Source organism: Mastigoproctus giganteus, chromosome 10 (genome assembly GCF_048544385.1).
Source record: "Mastigoproctus giganteus isolate SK-2022 chromosome 10, ASM4854438v1, whole genome shotgun sequence".
Lineage (NCBI taxonomy): Eukaryota > Metazoa > Arthropoda > Arachnida > Uropygi > Thelyphonidae > Mastigoproctus > Mastigoproctus giganteus.
The window spans coordinates 61,291,783-61,315,693 of record NC_143584.1 but is presented as its reverse complement, the minus strand read 5'-3'; the positions used below and the strand labels follow the sequence as shown (position 1 = coordinate 61,315,693).

Sequence of the window (23,911 nt, the reverse complement as noted above, 5' to 3'; positions counted from 1 at the left end):
ATATAAGGAATGCAGAACTGAATTCGGGGAGTACAATGTGTACAGGAAGGATAGACAGGAAAGGAAGGGAGTAGGGGTTATGCTATTAGTTAAGAAACATATAAAATCCAAGTACAGCCAGTGAACATCGTGGACAGTCACAAATCACTATAACACTCTTTTACAGATTGCATTTTTGGCATATTTAACGAAATCGTTTCATTTGATGGAGTTGACAGCTTGAAAATGAATAGCAAAACAGCATTACAACATTTCCCATTATTAGTTAAATTTTCTCTCGCGCTAATTTAACTGCAACATTGTACACATTGTACTCCCCGAATGCAGAACTGAATTCAGGGAGTACAATGTGTACAGGAAGGATAGACAGGAAAGGAAGGGAGGAAGGGTTATGCTATTAGTTAAAAAACACACAAAATCCAAGTACAGCCAGTGAACATCGTGGACAGTGACAAATCACTATAACACTCTTTTACAGATTGCATTTTTGGCATATTTAACGAAATCGTTTCATTTGATGGAGTTGACAGCTTGAAAATGAATTGCAAAACAGCATTACAACATTTCCCATGCTCAGTGAAATTTTCTCTCGTGCTAATTTAACTGCAATACAGTGACTTGTTACGTATACTGAGATTAACATTTTAAAAAAATGATCAAGTATATTGCTTGTAATATTTCTGTTATAGGCATTTATCCGAAGTCTAGTCATCACTCAGTACAGTATTAGACATCGTTTGTAATGGGCAGTTCACTTGAACATTGTATCGTAATTAATGTAACCAACGCAGTTACATTTTCGAAGAGTTAATAATGGCCGATAAGAATGAAAAAGCAATGTCTGGATGCAGTACGAAGATTATAAATGTAAGAAAAATGCTGAATTTGAAAATTAAATTAGATGTTATGAAGCGGATCGATTCCAGTCAACGACAAGCAGATGTGTGCCATAACTTAGGACTGGCAAGTTTAACTATAAGCTAATAGCTGGCCTAGCCACTAGGGCTAGGCTAGCTATTAGCACTGAAATGGAAAGAATTAGAATTAGCATTAGTAGAGGCATATGACGCAAGACAGCCAGCTTATGCAACATCAGCCAAAAAAAAAAAAAAAACCACTTCCGTGTTACCCCTCCGTTCATTTGAAATACCTGTCCAGCTGAGCCTTAAATTTATTTAGACTATCAACTTCCACAACGAGGGATGGAAGTCTCTTCCACCAACCAACTACCCTCTGGCTAAAGGCAAATTTCCGCAGATTTATCCTACATCTGTCTTTCCTCAATCTGAATTTATGCCCCCTCAGGTGATTATTCTGAGCAAAAGGAGAAGTTTCATTGGCATTGAGCATGCTCAAACCATTCAAGGCTTTATACACCTCTATCAGATCACCGCGCCAGTGCCTAGTCTCCAGACACTGTAATTTCGAAAACTTAAGCCTTTCTTCATAAGAGCAACCCTTTGTTCCATTCACTAATCTTGATGCCCTTCTCTGTACTCATTCCAGCAGCTCTACATACTTCTTGAAATGAGGTCTCCAGACCTGTAGGCAGTACTCAACGTGGGGCCTGACCATTGCCTTATACAAGAGAATAACTACCTCCTTATCCCTGCTAGAAGAATTCCTGTATATCATTGACAAAACACCATGAGCTCTTCCAGCCCGTCTGCACTGCTCAGAGAACTTCATATCTGCCTGCACAATTACCCAAAGGTCCTTTTCATTCTCTACCACTGTCAGTGTAGTACCACAGAGTTGCTGTTTCCCATATGTAGTACTTTACATTTGTCAATGTTCAACTTCATTTGCCACCTCTCAGCCCATCTGCTCAACCTTTCCAGAGCCTGTTGCAGCAGCATAGCATCAGTAGTATCCTTAACAACCCTGCCAACCTTTGTATTGTCTGCAAACTTAGATATTATGCTTGATAAACCATCACCAATATCATTTATAAATACAGAAAAACAATAATAGACCCAACACTGAAACCTGAGGGACTCAACTAATAACATTACTCCAAGATGAGCAGTGTCCATTGATTACCACTCTCTGTCTTCTCCCCCTCAACCATCCCTTTATCCATAGCAGCAATTTGCCTCCAATGACACACTGCTCCAATTTGTGTAGCAGTCTTCCATGTGCAACAGTATCAAAAGCCTATCTAAGATCCGAATATATAATATCAAAGTTATTCCCTGCATCCAATTCTTTTGTGACTGCATCATAATATCCAATCAAATTGGTCAGGCAAGACTTTCCCCTTTACAAAACAATGCTGTGTCCGAGCTATAACTGAAGTCTTGACTACATGGTCCAGCAGGGCTTCTTTAACCAGAGCCTCCATTAATTTTCCTAGAACAGAAGTGAAACTCACAGGTCTATAATTACTTGTTCAGCCTTTGTTCCTCCTTTGTGAATTGGGGTCACATTTGCACTTCTCCATTCTATGGGTACCTCCCCTGAGTCCAAAGAAGATCTCATAATTATGGTTAAGGGTTTACTTACTTCCTTTGCTGGCTCCTTTAATATAACCAGATAGATCCCATCCATCATAATGGTTATTATGATGTGGTTACAAAGGAGCTGGATGAAAAAAATAATTTTGATATCATATATTTGGATTTCAGGAAAGCTTTTTACACTGTTGCGCATGGAAGACTATTGTACAAATTGGAGCAGAAAGGTATTAAGGGTAAGTTGCTACAATGGATAAAAGGATGGTTAAGTGGGAGAAGACAGAGGGTGGTAATCAATGGGTGCTGCTCTTCATGGACTAATGTTATTAGTGGAGTCTCACAGGGTTCGGTGTTGGGTCCACTGTTGTTTTGTATATTTATCAATGATATTGATCAATGTATATAAGGCTTAATGTTGAAGTTTGCAGATGATACAAAGGACGTATCATCTGCAAACAGATGACAGTAATGGCAGTGTGCTACTGCAACAGGATCTAGATAATTTGGGCAGATGGGCTAAGAAGTGGCAACTGAAGTTTAACCTTGACAAATGCAAAGTACTGCATATGGGTAGAAGTAACCCTAGAGAAACATACCAACTGTGTGGTACTACACTTAAGGTGGTAGAAAATGAAAAAGACCTGTGAGTAATTGGGCAGTCAGATATGAAGTTTTCTGAGCAATGCAAACAGGCTGCCAGGGCACGTCATGGGGTTTTGTCAATGATATATAGGAATTTTGCTAGCAGGGAGGAGGAGGTGATTGTCCCTCTGTATAAAGCAATGGTCAGGCCACGCCTTGGGTACTGTGTACAGGTCTGGAGGCCTCATTTTAGGAAGGATGTAGATTTACTTGAGCGTGTACAGAGAAGGGCAACAAGATTGGTGACGGGAATGAAGAGATTCTCTTACCAAGAGAGGCTTAAGTTCTGCAAATTGCAGTGGCATTTGACTAGGCACCTGCGCGGTAATCTGGTTGAGATGTATAAGGCCTTGAATGGGTTGAGCATGCTGAATTCTGATGGGATCCTTCCACTTGTTCAGATTACGAACCTAAGGGGGCATAAATTCAAATTAAGAAAGGACAGATGTAGAATAGATGTGCGGAAATTTGCCATTAGTCAGCGAGTGGTTAATTGCTGGAACAAACTTCCATCTGTCGTTGTGGAAGTTGATAGGTAAATAATATAAACAATATAAACAATATTTTTGTAAATAATATACATACAATTGTGCTATGCATATTATGACTTTATCTTAAGAAAAATACATACAGTAATCACTTATTTTTTTCTGCACCTTCTTCCGGCTGATAATTTTGTTTTCAACATTTGTTTGGAGTGAAGAAACCATCGAAAGTCCTTCAATATCTTCTTCAGCAAAAAACATTTTTAAACGATTTATTTGTATGAGTGCTTCTTCTATTTTCATCAGTGGTCCGTCATTAATATGTTCTTCGACAGAATGACCTCCTTCCATTTCTTCATCCTCATGGGGAACTTCTTGAAAAATATCGATGATAATGTCGTTGATATCTAGAGCACCATCTTCTGTAGTGAGGTTCGAGTCTATATCTTTGTAGCCAGGGTCACTTGTAGCAGAAGTATCGTACATTATCAATAGATGTTGAAGTTCTTGTTCTTCTTGGTGCTCCACATTGCTGTTCACAACTTCAATTTTTGCGTTTGAGAAGCCAGACTTTACAAAACAGTTCACGACAGTTTGTTTTTTAATTGCGTTTACTGAAGAGGAAATCCATTGAATCGCATCTAGGATGCTGAGTTTCTTTGCAAGGTCACTCGCACATGTTACATCGTTCATGTTTGCAATGAGATGTCTTAAAACACGTTTTCTGTAGTGAAGTTTAAAATTTTTTATTATCCCTTGATCCAAGGGCTGACACTCTGCAGATGTGTTTGGTGGCAGAAAAACGATTTGAATGATACAATTCAATGTGCGGGTGAGATGCAGCATTATCCATGAAAAGAATAATTTTTCTGTTTTGATGAATCATATTTTGGTTAGGGTGACTTATCAATTCGCTCATGATATCTCGTGTCATTCACGCTTTTTTATTAGACTTCCAATCAACATTCAAGATTCAACTTTATGCCCTTGAAATAACGAGGATTTTGTGGTTTTCCTAAAACAAGAGGTTGTTCAAAGTCTCCCAGCATATTTGTACACAATAGTACAGTCAAGCATTCCTTAGAAATTTTTCCACCCTGGCACTTTTCGTTTTTTAGACTCATTTTTTTTCAGGAAGAGCTTCAAAAAACAACCCTGTTTCGTCACAGTTGTAAATATCCTTAGCTTCAAAATCACGACATAAATCTTCCAATTTGACGGTCCACTCTGTTACAACCCCAGTATCAACAGATCCACCTTCACCACTTACGGTTTTCCAAGAAATTTTATACTGAGTTTTGAACTTGTCTAGCCATCCCACAGAAGCTTTGAACTTTGAATTGAAGTCCAACAGTTTTCGGGAATGATTTTTGAACCTGATCATTTACGTGTTGCCAAAATTGTTTGAGCAGTTCATTTTTTTTCTTTAGGATGTCGCTTACCTGCATCTTCCCGATTTTGAATTTTGCAGCGAGATTGCGAACACTATTTTTTTGCCGATCATACGCATTAATGAGTTCGACTTTATCTTTTGAAGTTAAATGTTTACGAGAAGACATTGTGCACTTCACACGACACTGAACAAAACTGAAAATTGAAACTCAAAAGGCGAAAGGCCGACAAAATCCCCTCTGCACACACCAAATTCATCAGAAGTTTACACATGCCTTAAAAAGGGTTTAGAACCGCGACGTAAACCTTGATAAAATTCAGAGAATCGGAAATAGAAAATAATTGAGGCAATAGGTGGAAGAAATGTTCCTAGAAAAAGGGCCGTGAACTCGCCCGCTGTCCGTTATTGGGAGATCAAATTAAGTGCTAATCTAAACGAAACAGTGCAGATTGCCTGTCCGCGTCCGTTACAGAGAATGTCCGCTAGACAGACGCTGAAAACACGTTAAAACCAATAGGGGAGAGTTGGGGAATTTGAAAATGTCCGTTGTAGAGAGATGTCGTTAAAGAGAGGTGTCTGTTAGGAGAAGTTTCACTGTATTATAATTAACTTATATCTTTCTAGTGTAATGGTAGAACCTATCTATGGACAAATTCAATGGAAAAGTTTGGTGAAATTTAAGCAGTTTCTCTTGATTTTTCAAAGGCTTTTGAATAAGCTTTCATCTTGTGATTTGCCAACCGTTTTTTGTAATGGGATATCCAGTTTGCTCTCTGACCACTCACTGAAGGTGATGGTAGATGGCTCTCTATCTTCTAACTTCTCCAATAATGCTGGTGTTCCCCAAAGTTCAGTTCTTTCTCCCACTCGTTTCCTCTTATATATTAATGACCTTCTTTCATTGACTGGAAATCCTATCCATAGTTTTGCTGATGATAGCACATTGCATTCCACATTCCATTTGAGACACCTTACTCTGCTCAAACAGCTTCAACTTCTCAAATATTCACTACCAATTCCTTAAATACTAATCTCCAGGTAATTCTCCAGTGGGGCAAAGATAACTCAGTTGATTTCAATCATTCTAAAACTCTTTCCCGGCTTTTATCTCACAAAAAGAATTCTTCTGCTCCTATGCGTATCTTCAACGACACTCCGATTTGTAGACAAGATCATATATATCTCTATTGGGGATTACCTTGACTTCCAATCTCTCTCTCTTGGCATAAGCACATAACAAATATTGCTTCTTCTGCATCTAAAAAAACTGGGTTTTCTCTTTCACTCTCAGTGTTACTTCTCTTCCAAACAGCTGTTCACTCTGTACAAATCATAAATCTGCCCTACCATGGAATATTGTTCCCACATCTGGGGTGGTGCCCCGAAAACCTCTCTCAGGCTTCCAGATTCCATTCAAAAGAGGGCAATTATGTTAATTAATGACTCATCTCTAAGAGAGTCTCCCCACTCTCTGTCATAGACATTCTGTTTCTGTTGCATGCCTTTTCATAGATACTTCCATGGGCACCATTCTTCTGAATTCGCTTCTACAATTCCTGCTCTCTCTTTCAAAGCAGTCCGACCACATGCCACAACCAGTCAACATCAATTTACTCCCCAACTTCAAACTCACAGAGCCAACTTTTGTACTTCCTTATTTATTCATTCAATTTGCGTTTTCTGGGAAAATCTTCTTTCATACATATTTCCTGAAAATTACAATCTACAGAAGATCAAGTCTAAAAAAAAAAAAAAAAAAATCAATCAGATTCTCAAATTTAAAACACAGAATTACCAGAAAAGCAACAGCTAATCGTTTCCATTCCTCAAGCTGCTCTCTCTTTTTTTTATCCCAAGAATAAAAAACCCAGCCACTGATAGCATTACTGTACAAACTTCTGTACTAGCCACAACTTCTGTACAAACAGCATTCCAACAACATGCTCCCCATGCAGATCAATAAGCAGCTGATGCTGCTTGCTCTATTGCTAATCCAGGTTACAGACCAAAAGGGAATGACATGTGCACATGGTTCTCGAAACTAACCTTAATGTAACTAACACTTTAGCATTTTATTGTCCACCTTTTGTATATTTTTATCTCACAAGTTCTGTTCACAACAACTGTAGTTTTCAATAAACTTTTGTGTTAGAAAAAATAAAAATGTCATAAAACCCCTTTCATAAATTAAACTAATATATCAATTCCCCAGACAAAAATTCCTTCTAGTCTCATTTCAACACAAAAGAACTGTCACAAATTTGGTTTAACGCTTTTACCTGTTCTTCCGTCAGATGTAACAAAGTTCTTGTATAAGGCAGGACATCAGTATCTTCTATTCTCCATATTGCTTGTCCATTAATTTCTCCAACTTTCAGTTTTTTTGTTATTACTATTAGATATGGCCCTAAGATAGTAATAAATAAAATATGAAATAGTATTACAAATTTTATTACATTTACTGTATTTTAAATAAAATACATTATTATTACAAATGAAATTAAGCATAATTTATTATGATTTAATATACGTACAAAATCATCTTTGTTTTGAAAGCAAAAGTTGAAATAATATTCCAGTTTTGTTTCAAGAAAAACAGAAAACTTCGGATAACATTTAAATCCTATTTCAAAATGCATTTTTCTGTGTAAACAATGTGGCACTATACAAACAGTCCTTAAGATTATGAAAAAATAACTTGAAAAGGTCAAACCACATTTCATCTCTCCCTGCAAATGTTCAAGATCTGGAATATGCCATCTGCTGTCAAAAACACACTGGCAAAGTACGCCAAGAATGATAATAAAATGGATGCAGCTTAAAGCTGACGCAGCTTAACTGATAACAATAACCAATGGAACAAGGATACAGCTGTTCCGCACTGTTTATTGATGCAGAGAGGTAATGTGTTCATAAAAAGGTGGAAGTGGACAAAAAGAAAACACGAAAATCAAGCAATAAAATACTGACAGCGTTCTATTTCTACCAGAAAGAGAAAAGTTCTTCATTCAATATAAATGAAACATAATGTTTCTGGAAATCCATATAAACCATAAAAACAAATAAAGAAAATATTAAAATCAAAAATTAGAAAAGGGTTACTGCTCTACCATAAAACAGTCAGATTAGCAGGAATACAGATATACTTTCTTTCATGGAGTAATGACACTAACAATCATACAAACTGTACAAAGCAACAGCAATAACTGGACATGCAACATGTCAGAGTTACAGAACAAATCGGGATGTTATGTAATCACTTCCACTGTATGTACATAAAACGTAATAACATAAACTGTAGTTGATTACAGGTATCAGGTGTATACTAAGAGGGTGTATACTAATACCATTGTTTCTAGGTATTAATACAGTGGACCCACGCTTTATGATTGGCTCACTTTACGATCAAATCACTTTACGATGGACTCTCCTTTCGCTATATGATATGCAGTAAGCGCCAGTTATCGTGATCCCGTTTGCGAATTGAATTTTAATTCTATTAAATGGTGATTCTGATAAGCGAAAATAGGAGGAATATTATCCACAGGCTATAAAAGTAAAGATATAAAGCACATAGTTACTTATTACCTTGCCAATTAACAAAATTAAATGATATGTGAAAATCAGAAGAATATTTTCCATAGGTTAGCAAAATAAAAATAAATTTACGCTTACATACATAGCTTAATTACCACTGTAATATGTACATGCTAACTGATATTAGTTAGCACATGGCACGCATAAAATTGTAGGCACCTCTGTAGCCAGGTGGGAAGGAGCAGCAGTGCATAGCACATGCTTCTTGATTAGTCCGGGGTTCGAGCCCGTCACCACCAAATATGGAGGATGCGGAAAGGTCAGGGAATGACCACCGCATATCCTGGAGCAATATGGCCTTAGTTGCTAATGCTCCTAAAAACCAAATAACAAACAAACAGCATAAAATTGCAACTAACATGATACATGCAAGTGAGATATGGAGTAACAAGTTTACGAAAATTAAAAAATAGGAATGAAGAGAATATTCTGAAAATTTATTTATTATTATTTTTTTTTGATTGAAGATTCCATGGAAGGGAAAACACATTTCACCATAATAATGTCAATACCCACAGGATTCAAAATTGATTCTTATAACCAAACATATGATAACAATGAAGGTTTAGTGCATATTATTGATTTGAATTGATTTTCTGAAATTTGATTCTATAAAACGGCTGATTCTACTAAACAATGATCATGTAAGAGGCACCTAAATATTTCACTTTATGAGTGGCTTGACTTATGATTTCTCCAACAGGACCACATGATCCTTCCTCTCAGTTATATGTAAATGTGTTGGCCACGTGTTTTGTTGAAGTGATTTTTTTTGTTGTGCTTTAATCAATATATTTGTTTCAATCAATTTTTTTAATCAATATGTATACAACTGCCATTATAAAAATCACCTTTTAGAGATATTTGAGCATGATCAATGCTGATGGGATTCTTCCTCTTGCTCAGAATAATCACCTGAGAGCATAAATTCAAATTGAGGAAAGACAGATGTAGGATAGATGTGTGGAAATTTGCCTTTAGCCAGCGGGCAGTTGGTTGGTGGAACAGACTTCCATCCCTTGTTGTGGAGGTTGATAGACTAAATAAATTTAAGGCTCAGCTGGACAAGTATTTCGAACGAACGGAGGGGTGAAGTGGAAGTTTTTTTTTTTTTGGCTGATGCTGCATAAGCTTGCTTTCTTGCATCATATGCCTCTACTAACGCTAATATCAAGGCCGCCGTAGCCTAGTGGTCAGGCACGCGGGTGCATAAGTACACGTGCCTTGAGTGACCGGGGGTTCAAACCCGTGACTGCTGAATACGGTGCTGTTTCTTGTATTCTGTCTATCTTGTGAACTCCTCTGACTGTTTGGTCATCCCTGAGTATAAACAGAAAATTTATTTTATTTTATATAAATAGCTAAGTTATATAGAAAAAATTTCAACTTCCAAGGTCTTGGAACGAATTACCAAAAAACGATGTGTCATTGAGTTCACATTGAATGGACTTCATAAACATGATAACATTACTATATGCTATACGTGACGTATAGTATATTAGGTGAATGACTTCAGAGTGCTACACAGAGACAACAAATATAAGGTTTAGTGGAAGTAAATGGAAAAATATGTTCAACTGACAAACATATAATATACTGAATTAGTGTCTATTTTTGCTGAAATGAAAGTACATATATTATTTTCAGTAACCTTGTATTCATTTTCAGTGCATACTTGTAACTGTTCATCAAATATTTACTACCATAAATAGTAAATTTACAGCATTTAATAAAAATATATACATGTAAACATAAATAGGTGTTGAGAAATGTGAGTGAAAAGTGATGTTTAATGATCAGAAAAATGATCAGATAAAAGCAAAAAAAAATTGGATTGGATGTGTGATATGAAGTGAGCTATTAACTTTGGAGGGAAAAGTTGAGGGGGAAAAGAGGTCAAGAGGGAAATGCAAAAAGACAATTCTGTACTGTAAAATGGCATCATAAAACTCACTTGACAGAAAGTAGGGCAACTGACTTGGGCAACTGATCATAATTGTAGACAGAAAGTCTACAATTATGATCAGTTGCCCAAGTCTTAAGAGTGTATTATACGGAGGGTTAGTTTGCAAGGTGTAGCGAGTTGGGTGTAATTCAGAAAGACTTCAAGTTGAATGGAGGCTACACAAAGTACTTTTCTCAAGTGTGGAAATCAGTATACAAGATATATTTTAGGTTATTTTGAAGGTTAAGAAGGCAGGATAGAGTGACTTAACATCTACAGTTGATGAAGTGAGAATTGAGATTTTGAGAAAGGCGAGTGAGAACTGATGTTTAATGATTGGAAAGCAGAAAAGAAATTGGATTGATGTGCTGTACAATAGGGTTCAAAGAAAGTGCATCACCTCTTAAAATTGTAATTGTCATCCGAATAACATAAGTATATGGCAATATTTCTCACAAATTGCATCAGATAAGATTGACACGTTTGAGTGATGATGTAATATTGCATCAGCTGTTACTTTCAGCTATATAAGCATGCTCTGCAAGAGTTGCAGTCATTCCTTGCTTTTGTCAGGATGGCAAGTTACGTTATGTGCAGTTGAAGCCACAAAGAAAGAGTGCTATTGTTGCTTTACATACATTGAATGCAAACGAGTCTCTACGCCAAAACAGGACGGTGTTTTGAAGCACTTATGCCTTAAAAACTGTAAAAAATGAAAAACTGAACAAATTGAGGGCTTCTGGTACATTTCAGCCATAACTGTTGTGTTTACCAAAACTGTTGTATAAAGGTTGCAATTGCTTATTTTTGAATATTTTCAAAGCACCTGTCAAATATTACTTAGCTTTGCCTCAACTATTAATAAATATCTTTTGTTTATATTTCTATTTGTGATGCTAGTCATTAATGTAACATACCATCGTGAAAAAGGATTAGAAATGTGAAATTCATAGGTGATGCACTTTCTTTGAACACCAGTGTAAGGTGAGATACTGATAAAGATACAATGGAGGGGAAAGAGGCTGAGAGGGAAATTAAAACTATTATAGATGAATTGAAAGGGGATGGCTGGATAGAGAGACATGGATAATCAATAATAATAATAATAATAAAAATTAAGGTTATTTTATAAATAGTAAATAAGCACTTTCAAAATGTATTTCAGTATTGCAATACACAGAACAAAGAAAGGGAGAGGTCATATAATGCATCCCGCAGCAGCACCCTTTCGTTAATAACAGCTCGTCAAAGGTGTTATTAATGAAAGAGTACAGGGAGAGTTGTTCAAAAATTAGCAATGCTCCTTAATTTGGTATACGAGGCCTGTCCCAGACATCCATCCAGTTATGACAGGATAGGACTTGCTAACTGGGTGTCTGAATGTCTAAGAGTTACAGTATAACTGATATTCAGGTCCCATTTGTGAGGCAAGTGATTTCAACAAAGTGTGATCATTCTACAACCACAAAATCATCTGCATGCACATTCACAATGCTCTTGTTCGGCAAAATGGCCACGGGCAGAAACGGCCTGAGCACATGTTTGTAGTGTGGCCAAAGTGGCAACACTTAAAACATTTGGTGACTGCCACATACTGCCTGAAATGGTGGCTTCCCCATTGTATGTATATCCTATTCTGGTTGCTAATTATGGGCCATGGAGGCACAATATGGCCTTAGCAGCCCTTTTGCTATTAAACAACAAACCAACAGCAATGGACCATGGTGAGGGAGCAAGCTCTACAATCCAGTTTATGGCATTTCCACTTGTAGTTTTCATCTGATATTTTGGAAAGACTAGTTTTTCTGCTTCACAGTCTGGGAAACGGTTATGCAAATTCCTGTGGAAAAGCTCTTCCTTGAATTTGTCTGCTGTGAGTTATCTGTCGACATCATAAATGATGATTGATGGGTCCCTTCTTTCTGAGTGTCTCAGCTACCAGTCCTAGTGATATGATTCTTATATTAGTCAGTATGCGGGCTGTGTCCTCTTTGGTCTCTGTTTCGATTATTATGCCTGGTATTTCTGGTTTTTCCTAATCGATTTGAGTTTGGTTGTTTTAAGGTCTCCACTCAAGTTGGTTATAACTGCAATCTTAATTTCTTCACTCGTCTTTGGAGCATCCTCTGTGGTAGGCTTCAGGACTACAAGGTTGGGTTTTGGAAGGAGCACCTTTGTCTTCTGCAGTGTTTATTTTGAGGCAGATGTGGAGTTTTGTGTTGGATTCCTCAGTGCGGCGGTGTAGCTAGGGATACGCTGTAGCATTTGGTTTCACCTACCATCAAGATATGCCTCTAATCCTGTTGCATTTTTCTCTCCCTCAAGATGTACATTCAATAAGACTGTCTCCAGTTTAGTCTAAAGGCCTACTATCTCTCCACACAGCAAAGGGTAATTTGGCTGCTGGACTCTTTCGTTATTTTTTCTAGTTGGATCTGAAGGGTCAGGACCTGCTGAAGCACTGGGCCACCCACGAGGGTCGGGTCAATATTTTATGTGTTGATTCTGTTGTCGTGTTTATTTCATAATTTGCCCTACTTGAAGGTCTGGGTTGCCTTGGGCATCTTTTGGTTCGCTTTGCGACTGTGTTTCTCTTTCCGACTTGGTACCTTTCTTCTTGGTCATTAACAGCTTCAGCATGGCCTCTTTTATCCCACTGGCTGAAATACACATGGCTGTCACTGAAGTGCCACTGTCTGCTATGCTGCATAGTGTTTTCATTCCTAATTCACTTTGACCACTACAAAATACTCGCTTCATGTCATTTCCTATCTTAATTTTTACTGAAGTAATTTTATATTCCTCAGCCAACTCCATATCACTCTGAACATTTTTCTTAACTTTACTTAATTCCTCATTCGAATCATTCTCAGGAGTATGAATCTTAACTTTTCTCCTATTGCATCTTCTTAAAGCAGATGTACTGCACGATGATCACAGTGATCCAACTGAACTTTCTTCCCCACCATACCATTTTTGCCTTTGATGGAGTGTTTTGATAGGATATTCAGACATTATACATAGTGTCAGAAGTGTAGTACCCTCATCATCCCTATCATTCTCACTTCCAATTCTGCCAAAATGACAGCATTACCAGAGAGAACCTACTCCCATTTCATCATTTTCTCACCCGCACCTCCGGAGATCAAAGTCTCAGAAGATTTTCTGCTTACACTCTTTGACAATTTTCCTCGTAATATATTTTGATTGTGAAATTCCAATTCTTCCTCAATTTATGTGTGAAATTTGCCGACTTAGTGGTCTCTCTATTAACATTAGACTCCTTTTTTTTTTAAATCCATAAAACCTCCAAATTTCATCACATGTGAGACCACCCCTGTGTGATTCTGACTCCATTTGACAAACTTTTTTTATATATATATAAAAAACAATGCATGTATATGCCTTTACTAATTAAACCTCAAAGTGTCTTTAAAAATTATTATTTTTTTCGATAAGACGATGTTTTGTCCAAAAACTGGATACAACTAATCAGTGTGACAAACCACTACACCTAATTAAAGTCTCCTCCACCCATACCTTACAGAATATAAATAGCAGCTCTGCAAACTTTTAAATACCAACGGACAGCTGGAATTGACAGTTAACACACCTCTAACTGCCAAAACACACATATCGTCAGACTATATAATCTATACACACATAATCTCAACACACTATACCGAGTTTCACAAAAGAATGTAAAATAAACAACTTAAAACCATATTTATAAATGCATTTAATAGGAGCACATATAATATCAATCTTCACAGCTAACCACTAGTGGAACTCACCTGGAATGGATGGGATTGGGGCTCACAATACTGGTCAAAATCTTAATACCAGTATTTCGGTATTTTTAATTTATGAAACTGGGATAGCAGTATTCCAAAAAAAAAAAACATTTTTTTGCAATAAATTTTGATGACAATTAGGTGCAATAAAGTAAAGAAAAAACAAGTAATTACTTGAATTCATATTTTTAAATCAAACTTTTATTATAATAATAAATATTCTAGCAAATATTTTTTAAAATACAGTTATTTTAAAAACAAAAAAAAATAAGCATCCACACTACCTGTCTGAATAAAGTGAGCTCTTAAGAAACTCAATAGCGTTATCGCTTAAACTGGATCTAATTTTGGTACATATTTAATTAGCGGCAGAAAACAGGATTCTGTACTGGTTAGTGTTTTGTACTGCGATAGTAGACAAGTTGCAGCTTAACAGCCCCCCCCCCCTTTTTCCCTCATCTTCAAAAAATCTTATTTCCTTTTTATTACAAATAAAAAATATTTCCTTTTGACTTCTTATAGCACTATATCTGTATTAACTAAAGAAAGGATCTGATGGTTAAGCTTGGTGAGAAACCCAAATATAATTTGTGGGGGGGGGGTATTTATTTATTTATTAATTTTTATTTCCCTGTACCTTAGTATCACTGTTGGTGGCCATTGTTATGAATTTTGTACAGCAGCTCCCCTCAAGCTACCTGACTGCGTTAAAAAATGAGAATATCCAGGAGCTGAGGGATAGGATATCCCCCCAAACACATATATATATATTATATATTGTATATATATTAGCATTACCATTAGTAGAGGCATATGATGCAAGAAAGCAAGCTGATGCAGCATTAGCCAAAAAAAAAAAAAACTTTCCACTTCACCCCCTCCATTCGTTCGAAATACCTGTCCAGCTGAGCCTTAAATTTATTTAGGCTATCAACTTCCACAACAAGGGATGGAAATCTGTTCCAACTACCTGCTGGCTAAAGGCAAATTTCCACACATCTATCCTACATCTGTCTTTCCTTAATTTGAATTTATGCCCCCTCAGGTGATTATTCTGAGCAAGAGGAAGAATCCCATCAGCACTGAGCATGCTCAAACCATTCAATGCTTTATAAACCTCTAACAGATCACCTCGCCGGTGCCTGGTCTCCAGACACTGTAATTTGCAAAACTTAAGCCTTTCTCCGTAAAGGAAACCCTTTGTTCCATTCACTAATCTTGTTGCCCTTCTCTGTACTCGTTCCAGCAGCTCTACATCCTTCATGAAATGAGGCCTCCAGACCTGTATACAGTACTCAAGGTGTGTACAAGGCAATGGTCAGGCCATTGCCTTGTATAAGGCAATGGCCTGACCATTGCCTTATACAAGGGAATAATCACCTCCTTATCCCTGCTAGAAAAATTCCTGTATATCATTGACAAGTCACCATGATCTACTCTTGCAGCCTGTCTCCACTGCTCAGAGAATTTCATATCTGCCTGCACAATTACCTCCAGGTCCTTTTCATTCTCTACCACTGTCAGTGTAGTACCACAGAGTTGATACGTTGCTCTGGGGTTGCTGTTTCCCATATGTAGTACTTTACATTTGTCAATGTTAAACTTCATTTGCCACCTCTCAGCCCATCTGCTCAACATTTCCAGACCCTGTTGCAGCAGCAGCATAGCATCAGTAGTGCCCTTAACAACCCAGCCAACCTTTGTATTGTCTGCAAACTTGGACATTAAGCTTGATATACCATCATCAATATTATTTATAAATACAGAAAACAAAAATGGACCCAGCACTGAACCATGAGGGACTCCACTAATAACATTACTCCACGATGAGCAGTGTCCATTGATTACCACTCACATTGCTGCTATGGATAAACACCCCTTTATCCGTAGCAGCAATTTGCCTCTAATGCCACACTGCTCCAAATTGCTGCAGCAGTTTTCCATGTGCAACAGTATCAAAAGCCTTCCCATTTTGAATTTGCTGTTGGTAACATCATCAGTTGGTCCCACTGTATAGAATTTAAATACTGTCTCAGACCATCGTAGTCGCCTTTACGAAACCAATAACCCTTCCTCTTACCTCTGATGGTAGTTACCTCTTTGAGTAAATCCCACTTCAGCACACTGTGGTCACTGCCACCTAGTGGTTCCTTTATATGCAGATTCTTAATGCATGAAGAATCACTACTGATAATCAAATCAAGAATATTACTCCCTCTAGTTGCCTCCAGAACATGCTGATATAGAAAACAATCATCCAATAAATCCACAAAAGCCTTGCTAGTGTGTGAGTGACCAACCCACAAATTCCAGTCAATATCTGGGAAATTAAAATCCCCCATTATAAGACTCTCTGATTTACTGGCCCACTCTATTTCCCTGTACATTTTCTTATTACACTCATCAGAGTCATTAGACCTATAGCACACTCCTACTCTCAATTTTGATCTCCCAATCCTTATGTCACACCAAACTGACTCGATACTGCACTGTCCAGCGATGTCGACTGGCTTCACTTCCTTACTTTCTTAACTAATAGCATAACCCCTCCTCCCTTCCAATCCTGTCTATCCTTTCTGTAGATGTTGTACTCCCCAAATTCCGTTCTGCATTCCTTATATCTGTTTGACACCACGTCTCTGATATCTCAACAATATCCACCTTTGATGCTTTGAGCAATACCTCAAATTCATCAAATTTATTTACCAAACTCCTAGCATTGGTGTACATGCAAGTATACATGCACCTGTTCCTATTCTTAGCTACCCTAACACAACCCATGTGTTTACTTGTACTGCAATGACTCCCAGCAGTCTCTGAAACATCCTGCATCTTGTTTTCCAGGCTTCTGCTCATTCCAATAGAAGCAGTGCAAGAATCACTTTCACCTCTGCCAGTGGCTACTGTTAATCTATTAGTCCTTGTATCCCCCCCCCAAGCTACCAGTTTTCCAACCCACCTAACACTGCCTCGATAGCATCAGCAAATATTCTTGCACCTTTTCTATTTAAGTGTATCCCATCCCTGTAGAAACAGTCTCTCCTGTTAACAAGATTAGACCAGGCTGAAAAAAATTCTACCCCTTGAGCTTTGCACAATCTTTCCAGGGTCGAATTGATCGACAAGTCTCTCATCATCTCCCTCCTATCGTGTCTGGGCAGAATTGCAGACACTTTCAAATTCAACCCTAATTCACGGTCTTTTTTCAAAAGTGACCTGTACTGGTTAAGTAATTCTGCCGGTCTCCTACTCTTAATATCATTATTGCCAACATGTACAACTATCACCTTTTGTGCCCTTAAAAGATGATATCCGCTCTACAACGTCATCAACCTTTACCCCTGGCAGACATACCTTGGTCCTATTCCACCTATCCTTTTTACAAAGCATGTTCCCCGTTTCCCTGACAATAGAGTCACCAACAACTACTAGTTCCTGTGGGACCAGCGCATTCTGCCTTGGGGGTTGCCGCTGTGTAGCATGATGACCAAGTGCAAGCTCTGGTGTTGATGTGGGCAGCTGAGAGCTTGATGGGCCCCTCAATTTAGTTCCTTCGAGGGCATCCACCCTGTCCTTCAAGCTCTCATGTAGGCCCATAACAACGCTGAGTTGTCACCTGATTTCGTTACACTCCTTGCATCGCGCACACAAAGACATCCCCTATGGCAATATCATGTCCTGTACCCGATTGCTCCACACACATCAATCAAGCTGTGCATTTTAAAAGGCTTTGATTCAGAGGGCAGCTGCCCCCCTCAGTTCTCCTCTGAGCCACAGCACTCCCATTAGCTTGAGCCTTTTGCTTTGCTGCTCTGGTCTGAGTCATGATTTTGATTTAATTTTAATAAAATTTCAATTTCAGTACAAAAGTATAACCCTAAACTTGTATCCCAACACAGTTATAACGCTATATATATTTTTCAATGCCAAGTATTATCTACGAGTTCCCTTTATATAACTTCCGTATCAAGTTATGTATTAATTAATTATGTTACATTTGTAATCTAAGTTGTTATATGTATTTACTTAAAAGTACAATTTAATTGACAACGAAGTTTAACAAATTAATAGATTTTACTGTTTAATTGACAATATTATATTATATACTATACTATACTTACTAGCATTAGCATTAGTAGAGGCATTTGATGCAAGAAAGCAAGCTTATGCAGCATCAGCCAAAAAAAAAAAAAAAAAAAAAAACCCACTTCCACTTCACCCTTCTGTTCATTCAAAATACCTGTCCAGCTGAGCCTTAAACTTATTTAGGCTATCAAACTCCACTACAAGGGATGGAAGTCTGTTCCACCAACCAACCACCCACTGGCTAAAGGCAAATTTCCGCATGTCTATCCTACATCTGTCTTTCCTCAATTTGAATTTATGCCCTCTCAGGTGATTATTCTGAGCTAGAGGAAGAATCCCATCAGCATTGAGCATGCTCAAACCATTCAAAGCTTTATACACCTCTATCAGATCACCTCGCTGGTGCCTAGTCTCCAGACACTGTAACTGTAATTTGCAAAGCTTAAGCCTTTCTTCGTAAGAGCACCCCTTTGTTCCATTCACTAATCTTGTTGCCCTTCTCTGTACTCGTTCCAGCAGCTCTACATCCTTCTTGAAATGAGGCCTCCAGACCTGTATACAGTACTCTAGGTGTGGCCTGACCATTGCCTTATACAAGGGAATAATCACCTCCTTATCCCTGCTGGAAAAATTCCTGTATATCATTGACAATACTCCATGAGCTACTCTTGCAGCCCGTCTGCACTGCTCAGAGAACTTCCTATCTGCCTGCACAACCACCCCCAAGTCCTTTTCATTCTCTACCACTGTCAGTGTAGTACCACAGAGTTGGTACGTTGCTCTGGGGTTGCTGTTTCCCATAAGTAGTACTTTACATTTGTCAATGTTAAACTTCATTTGCCACCTCTCAGCCCATCTGCTCAACCTTTCCAGATCCTGATGCAGCAGTATAGTGTCAGTAGTGTCCTTGACAACCCTGGCAACCTTTGTATTGTCTGCAAACTTGGACATTAAGCTTGATATACCATCATCCATATCATTTATAAATACAGAAAACAATAATGGACCCAACACTGAGCCCTGAGGGACTCCACTAATAACATTAGTCCACGACGAGCAGTGTCCATTGATTATCACTCTCTGTCTTCTCCCCCTCAGCCACCCCTTTACCCACAGCAGCAATTTGCCTCCAATGTTATACTGCTCCAATTTGTGAAGCAGTCTTCCATGTGCAACAGTATCAAAAGCCTTTCTAAGATCCAAGTATATAATATCAAAGTTATTCCCTGCATCCAGTTCCTTTGTGACTGCATCATAGTATCCAATCAAATTGGTCAGGCAAGACTTCCCCTTAACAAAACCATGCTGTGTCCGAGCTATAACTGAAGTCTTGTCTAAATGATCCTGCAGTGCTTCTTTAAACAGTGCCTCCATTAATTTTCCTGGAACAGAAGTTAAGCTCACAGGTCTATAATTACTTGTGTCAGCCTTTGATCCTCCTTTGTGAATTGGGGTCACATTTGCACATTTCCAGTCTATGGGTACCTCCCCTGAGTCCAAGGAAGCTCTCATAATTATGGCTAAGGGTTTGCTTACTTCCTTTGCTGCCTCCTTTAATATAACTGGATAGATCCCATCCACCCCGGGTGCCTTTCTTGTGTTTATCTTCAACAATTTCTCCTCCACTTTACTCCCAGTTATTTCAAGATTCTGTAGCTTACTGCTAGAGTTGAATACACCTCTGGCATTCCCCTCGCTGAATAACTCCTCATGTGTGAATGTCGATGCAAAATATTCATTTAGTTTGTTAGCTACCTGAGCAGGATTATCAACAGTTGACCCATCAATATCAAGTGGACCAATCTGATTCATCCCCTTCCTTCTAGAGTTTACATAAGTAAAGAACTCTTTGCTGTTTTTCTTTGCATCCCTTGCCAAGTATTTCTCGTAATCTGCCTTCGCCTGCCTAACCTCCTTTGTAACTTGGTTGCATATCAACTTGTATCTATCATAGGCTTCTGTGTCATGTGTTAATTTGTAAGTATCCCATGCATTTTTCTACTCTGCCATATGCCTCATTAGTTCATCTGACATCCATTTTGGCCTAAACCTTGAACAATATTTCTTAGTTGGTATGTAAAGCCTAGTAGCTTCCAAGATAAGTTCTTTGAATGCTTCCCATTTTGAATTTGCTGTTGGTCACATCATCAGTTGGTCCCACTTCAGCACACTGTGATCACTGCCACCTAGTGGTTCATTTATCTGCCGATTCTTAATGCATGAAGAATCACTGCTGATAATCAAATCTAGAGTATTACTCCCTCTAGTTGCCTCCCGTACATGCTGATGTAGAAAACAATCATGCAATAAATCCACAAAAGCCCTGCTAGTGTGTGAGTGACCAGCCCCCAAATTCCAGTCAATATCTGGGAAATTAAAATCTCCCATTATAAGACTCTCTGATTTACTGGCCCACTCTATTTCCCTGTACGGTTTCTTATTATACTCATCAGAGTCATTAGGCCTATAGCACACTCTACTCTCAATTTTGATCTCCCAATGCTTATGTCACACCAAACTGACTCAACACTGCACTGTCCAGCGATGTCGACTGGCTTCACTTCCTTGGTTTTTATGTGTTTCTTAACTAATAGCATAACCCCTCCCCCCTTCCTATCCTGTCTATCCTTTCTGTATACGTTGTACTCCCCAAATTCCAGTTCTGCATCCCTTATATCTGTGTGACACCACGTCTCTGATATCCCAACAATATCTGCCTTTGATGTTTTGAGCAATACCTCAAATTCATCAAATTTATTTACTAAACTCCTAGCATTGGTGTATACGCAAGTACACCTGCACCTGTTTCTATTCTTAGCTACCCTAACACAACCCATGTGTTTACTTGTACCGCAATGGCTCCCAGCAGTCTCTGAAATATCATGCATCTTGTTTTTCAGGCTTCTGCTCATTCTAATAGAAGCAGTGCAAGAACCTCTTTCACCTCTGCCAGTGGCTAATGTCAATCTACTGGTCTTTGTCTCCCCCCAAGCTAGCAGTTTTCCGACCCACCTAACACTGCCTCGATCTAACACTAACACTAACCCTATCTAGTTCGTGATATTACGTTTTGTATAACAAAGGCGGCAAGTTACGAATGGTAAATCTACAGACACTTAAGTATTAATTAACTTCCAAATCTCGCTGTCTCAATTCAGAATAAACTAACAATCCTCACTAGGTCTATAAGGTACTTATAGAAAATAATTTGATGTAACAATTGGTCAATAAAGCGGCCAAATATGGCTAAAAAAACTTCTCGTTCAGCGGAGCTGCAACTTGTAACACGTGGATTTGTTAACCTTACCGATACTTTTATGCAATTACATTGCCGAGTAAAAAATAAATACACTAGATTAATCAGAAAATCAAAAAATAATGCTATACTAGTAAATTTAAATCAAAAGTTTTAGAAAAACAATAATTTTCAAATTAATAAATAAGAAAATCCACTTAGCGGCTTTGAACACGTCTGGCTCCCACTAGCCTCGTCAGCGGACTCCAATTATATGTGAGCTGTCAGTTTCTCAAGAGCAATGACACAAATATAAAACAAAAGTCATTTAGCATACAAATCTACTTTCAATACTTAACTGGTGTTCATTTACATCTAATCTATTCATTTTTCTTATTTAATCTTTTAATATATGCTATCATGTCCATAAAATTTCTCTCGATAACAATCTCAACTCTCTCTACAGCTTCAACCACTAAACTAATTCAATCTTAATCACTTCCTCATATCTCTTAATCACCAATATCAATTCTCTTCACAACAGCAATCCATAAGTCGCTAACTTAAAGCTAACAATTCCATGTAATCTCTCTTAATTTAGCAATATCAATTTTATTTACAACTTCAACCAATAAACCAACTCAATACTAAACATTTCCTTATTTCTCGTGTTTCTTCAAAACCTTACTCTAAAATAATTACTCTACTTTCAGATTAACCTTACTCTACTTTCATATTAACTTCTAGCACAGGAACATGCCCAGCAAAACCCTTCAGTGCTGGACACTCCCGGACCTGAACTGAACCTAGAACTACCACTGCAAGTCTGCAACACCTCCGAACAACAACAACAACCACAAACCCCTATTTTGGTGTGAGCACCTTATTTATTTCCTTCTCATTTATTTATTTATTGAATTGATTGCAAGTTAGAATTGCCCCTTTGTACTATTTTATACACAAGCTTATGTGTAAACTCCAGAGGGGTTTTCACATATTGACATATCTAATTTAAACCTGATCCAATCACGGTGTTAGTCATTAAACTCACTCTTCTTCCTTTGGTGGGAAAAACAGAATATTTTTCCCAGACAATGAAACTCTTTCATCTTTTATCTCAAGATCACCTGTTCACAATACCTTTGAATTGCTCCATAACTTCACATAATAACAGGCAAAGTGCCATTAGACCTATATTTTGTCAAATGGCACTTCACCATAGTGGTTAACATAAAGCAAGAACACTTGATAAACAGTGAAAAACATCTCTTTATATGATATTCCACATAAAGAGATGAAATGGCTTGAACCAAAATTACAAATGCTACTTTTATAGACTGGTCATGGATCTATTTCTGGAAAGCTATACAAGTTGGGAACATCATCAGATGACAGGTGTCATTTTGGAGATAGAGCAACATGGTATCACAGTGCGTTCCATTGCATTGAGTAAGCAGACCTCAGGATGGAATTTCAAGAACCAGCTAAAGAAATTGGCAAAGGGGAAGACAGCAAAGAGGAGTACATGTTGAAAAAAAGAAAGGTATTCAAATCATTTCAGCATATTATTACTATTATTACTACTAGCCACATAGTGCAAGGAAGCTTGAGGCTTATGTTGCACCAGCCAAAAAAAAAAAAAGTTTCCAAGTTACCCACAGAAAGAGAGTCAAAAGAGAAGGGGAATCACCAACCAGAAAGAGAAGAATGATGATGTGGCAGGTGAAATTTTCAAAAAGAAGAAGAATATTACTGCAGCTTCAGAGTTTGCAGTAAAAAGTATCTACATCACATAGTAATGAAAGACAGGAGGTTTTTACTTATGTAACTAGCTAGATAAACTGTAATAGCTGAAAACTTAGAATGAATATACTTTATGCAGGGCAAGTTCTCATATGCAATAAAGTTCTGATTTAAAAGGTGGGATCTTGTCCTGCAGTGTATTTTATCTATTTCGAGAGATGCAATATACATATATTGTATCTGTGTCAGGACAGTGGCAGAATTGGAGAACTGGACATCACGAATAAAATATGCATATACAGGCAGTTCCCACTTTATGAGTTTTTACTTTACAAGTTCACGGATTTACAAGTTTTTTATTTTTTTTCAAGTATCAACAAAATCGAAAATATGAACATTAATTTCAAAAAAATGAATGTTAAACATTCATAAATACTGCATTTTAAACCACACTCATAGCTATACGGTACAGTGTACACCCTACTTATGATATTAATCCGTTCCAGAGACACCATTGTATCGTGAAAATATTGTG

The 23,911-nt window shown here is 37.8% G+C and overlaps 1 protein-coding gene across 4 annotated transcripts in view; it reads right to left on the bottom strand.

The window, feature by feature from the left end:
• The window catches only part of Sac1 (phosphatidylinositol-3-phosphatase SAC1), a 677,000-nt gene that overhangs the window by 526,381 nt on the left and 126,708 nt on the right, over window positions 1–23,911 (bottom strand). For all 4 annotated transcript variants that reach the window (XR_016547569.1, XM_090383680.1, XM_090383679.1 and 1 more), the window contains exon 4: window positions 7,256–7,383. Coding sequence is in view for 3 of the 4 variants with exons in the window: in XM_090383680.1 (XP_090239806.1) it covers window positions 7,256–7,383 (128 nt within the window). In the remaining variant the exon portion in view is untranslated. The remainder of the gene's footprint in view (window positions 1–7,255; window positions 7,384–23,911) is intronic.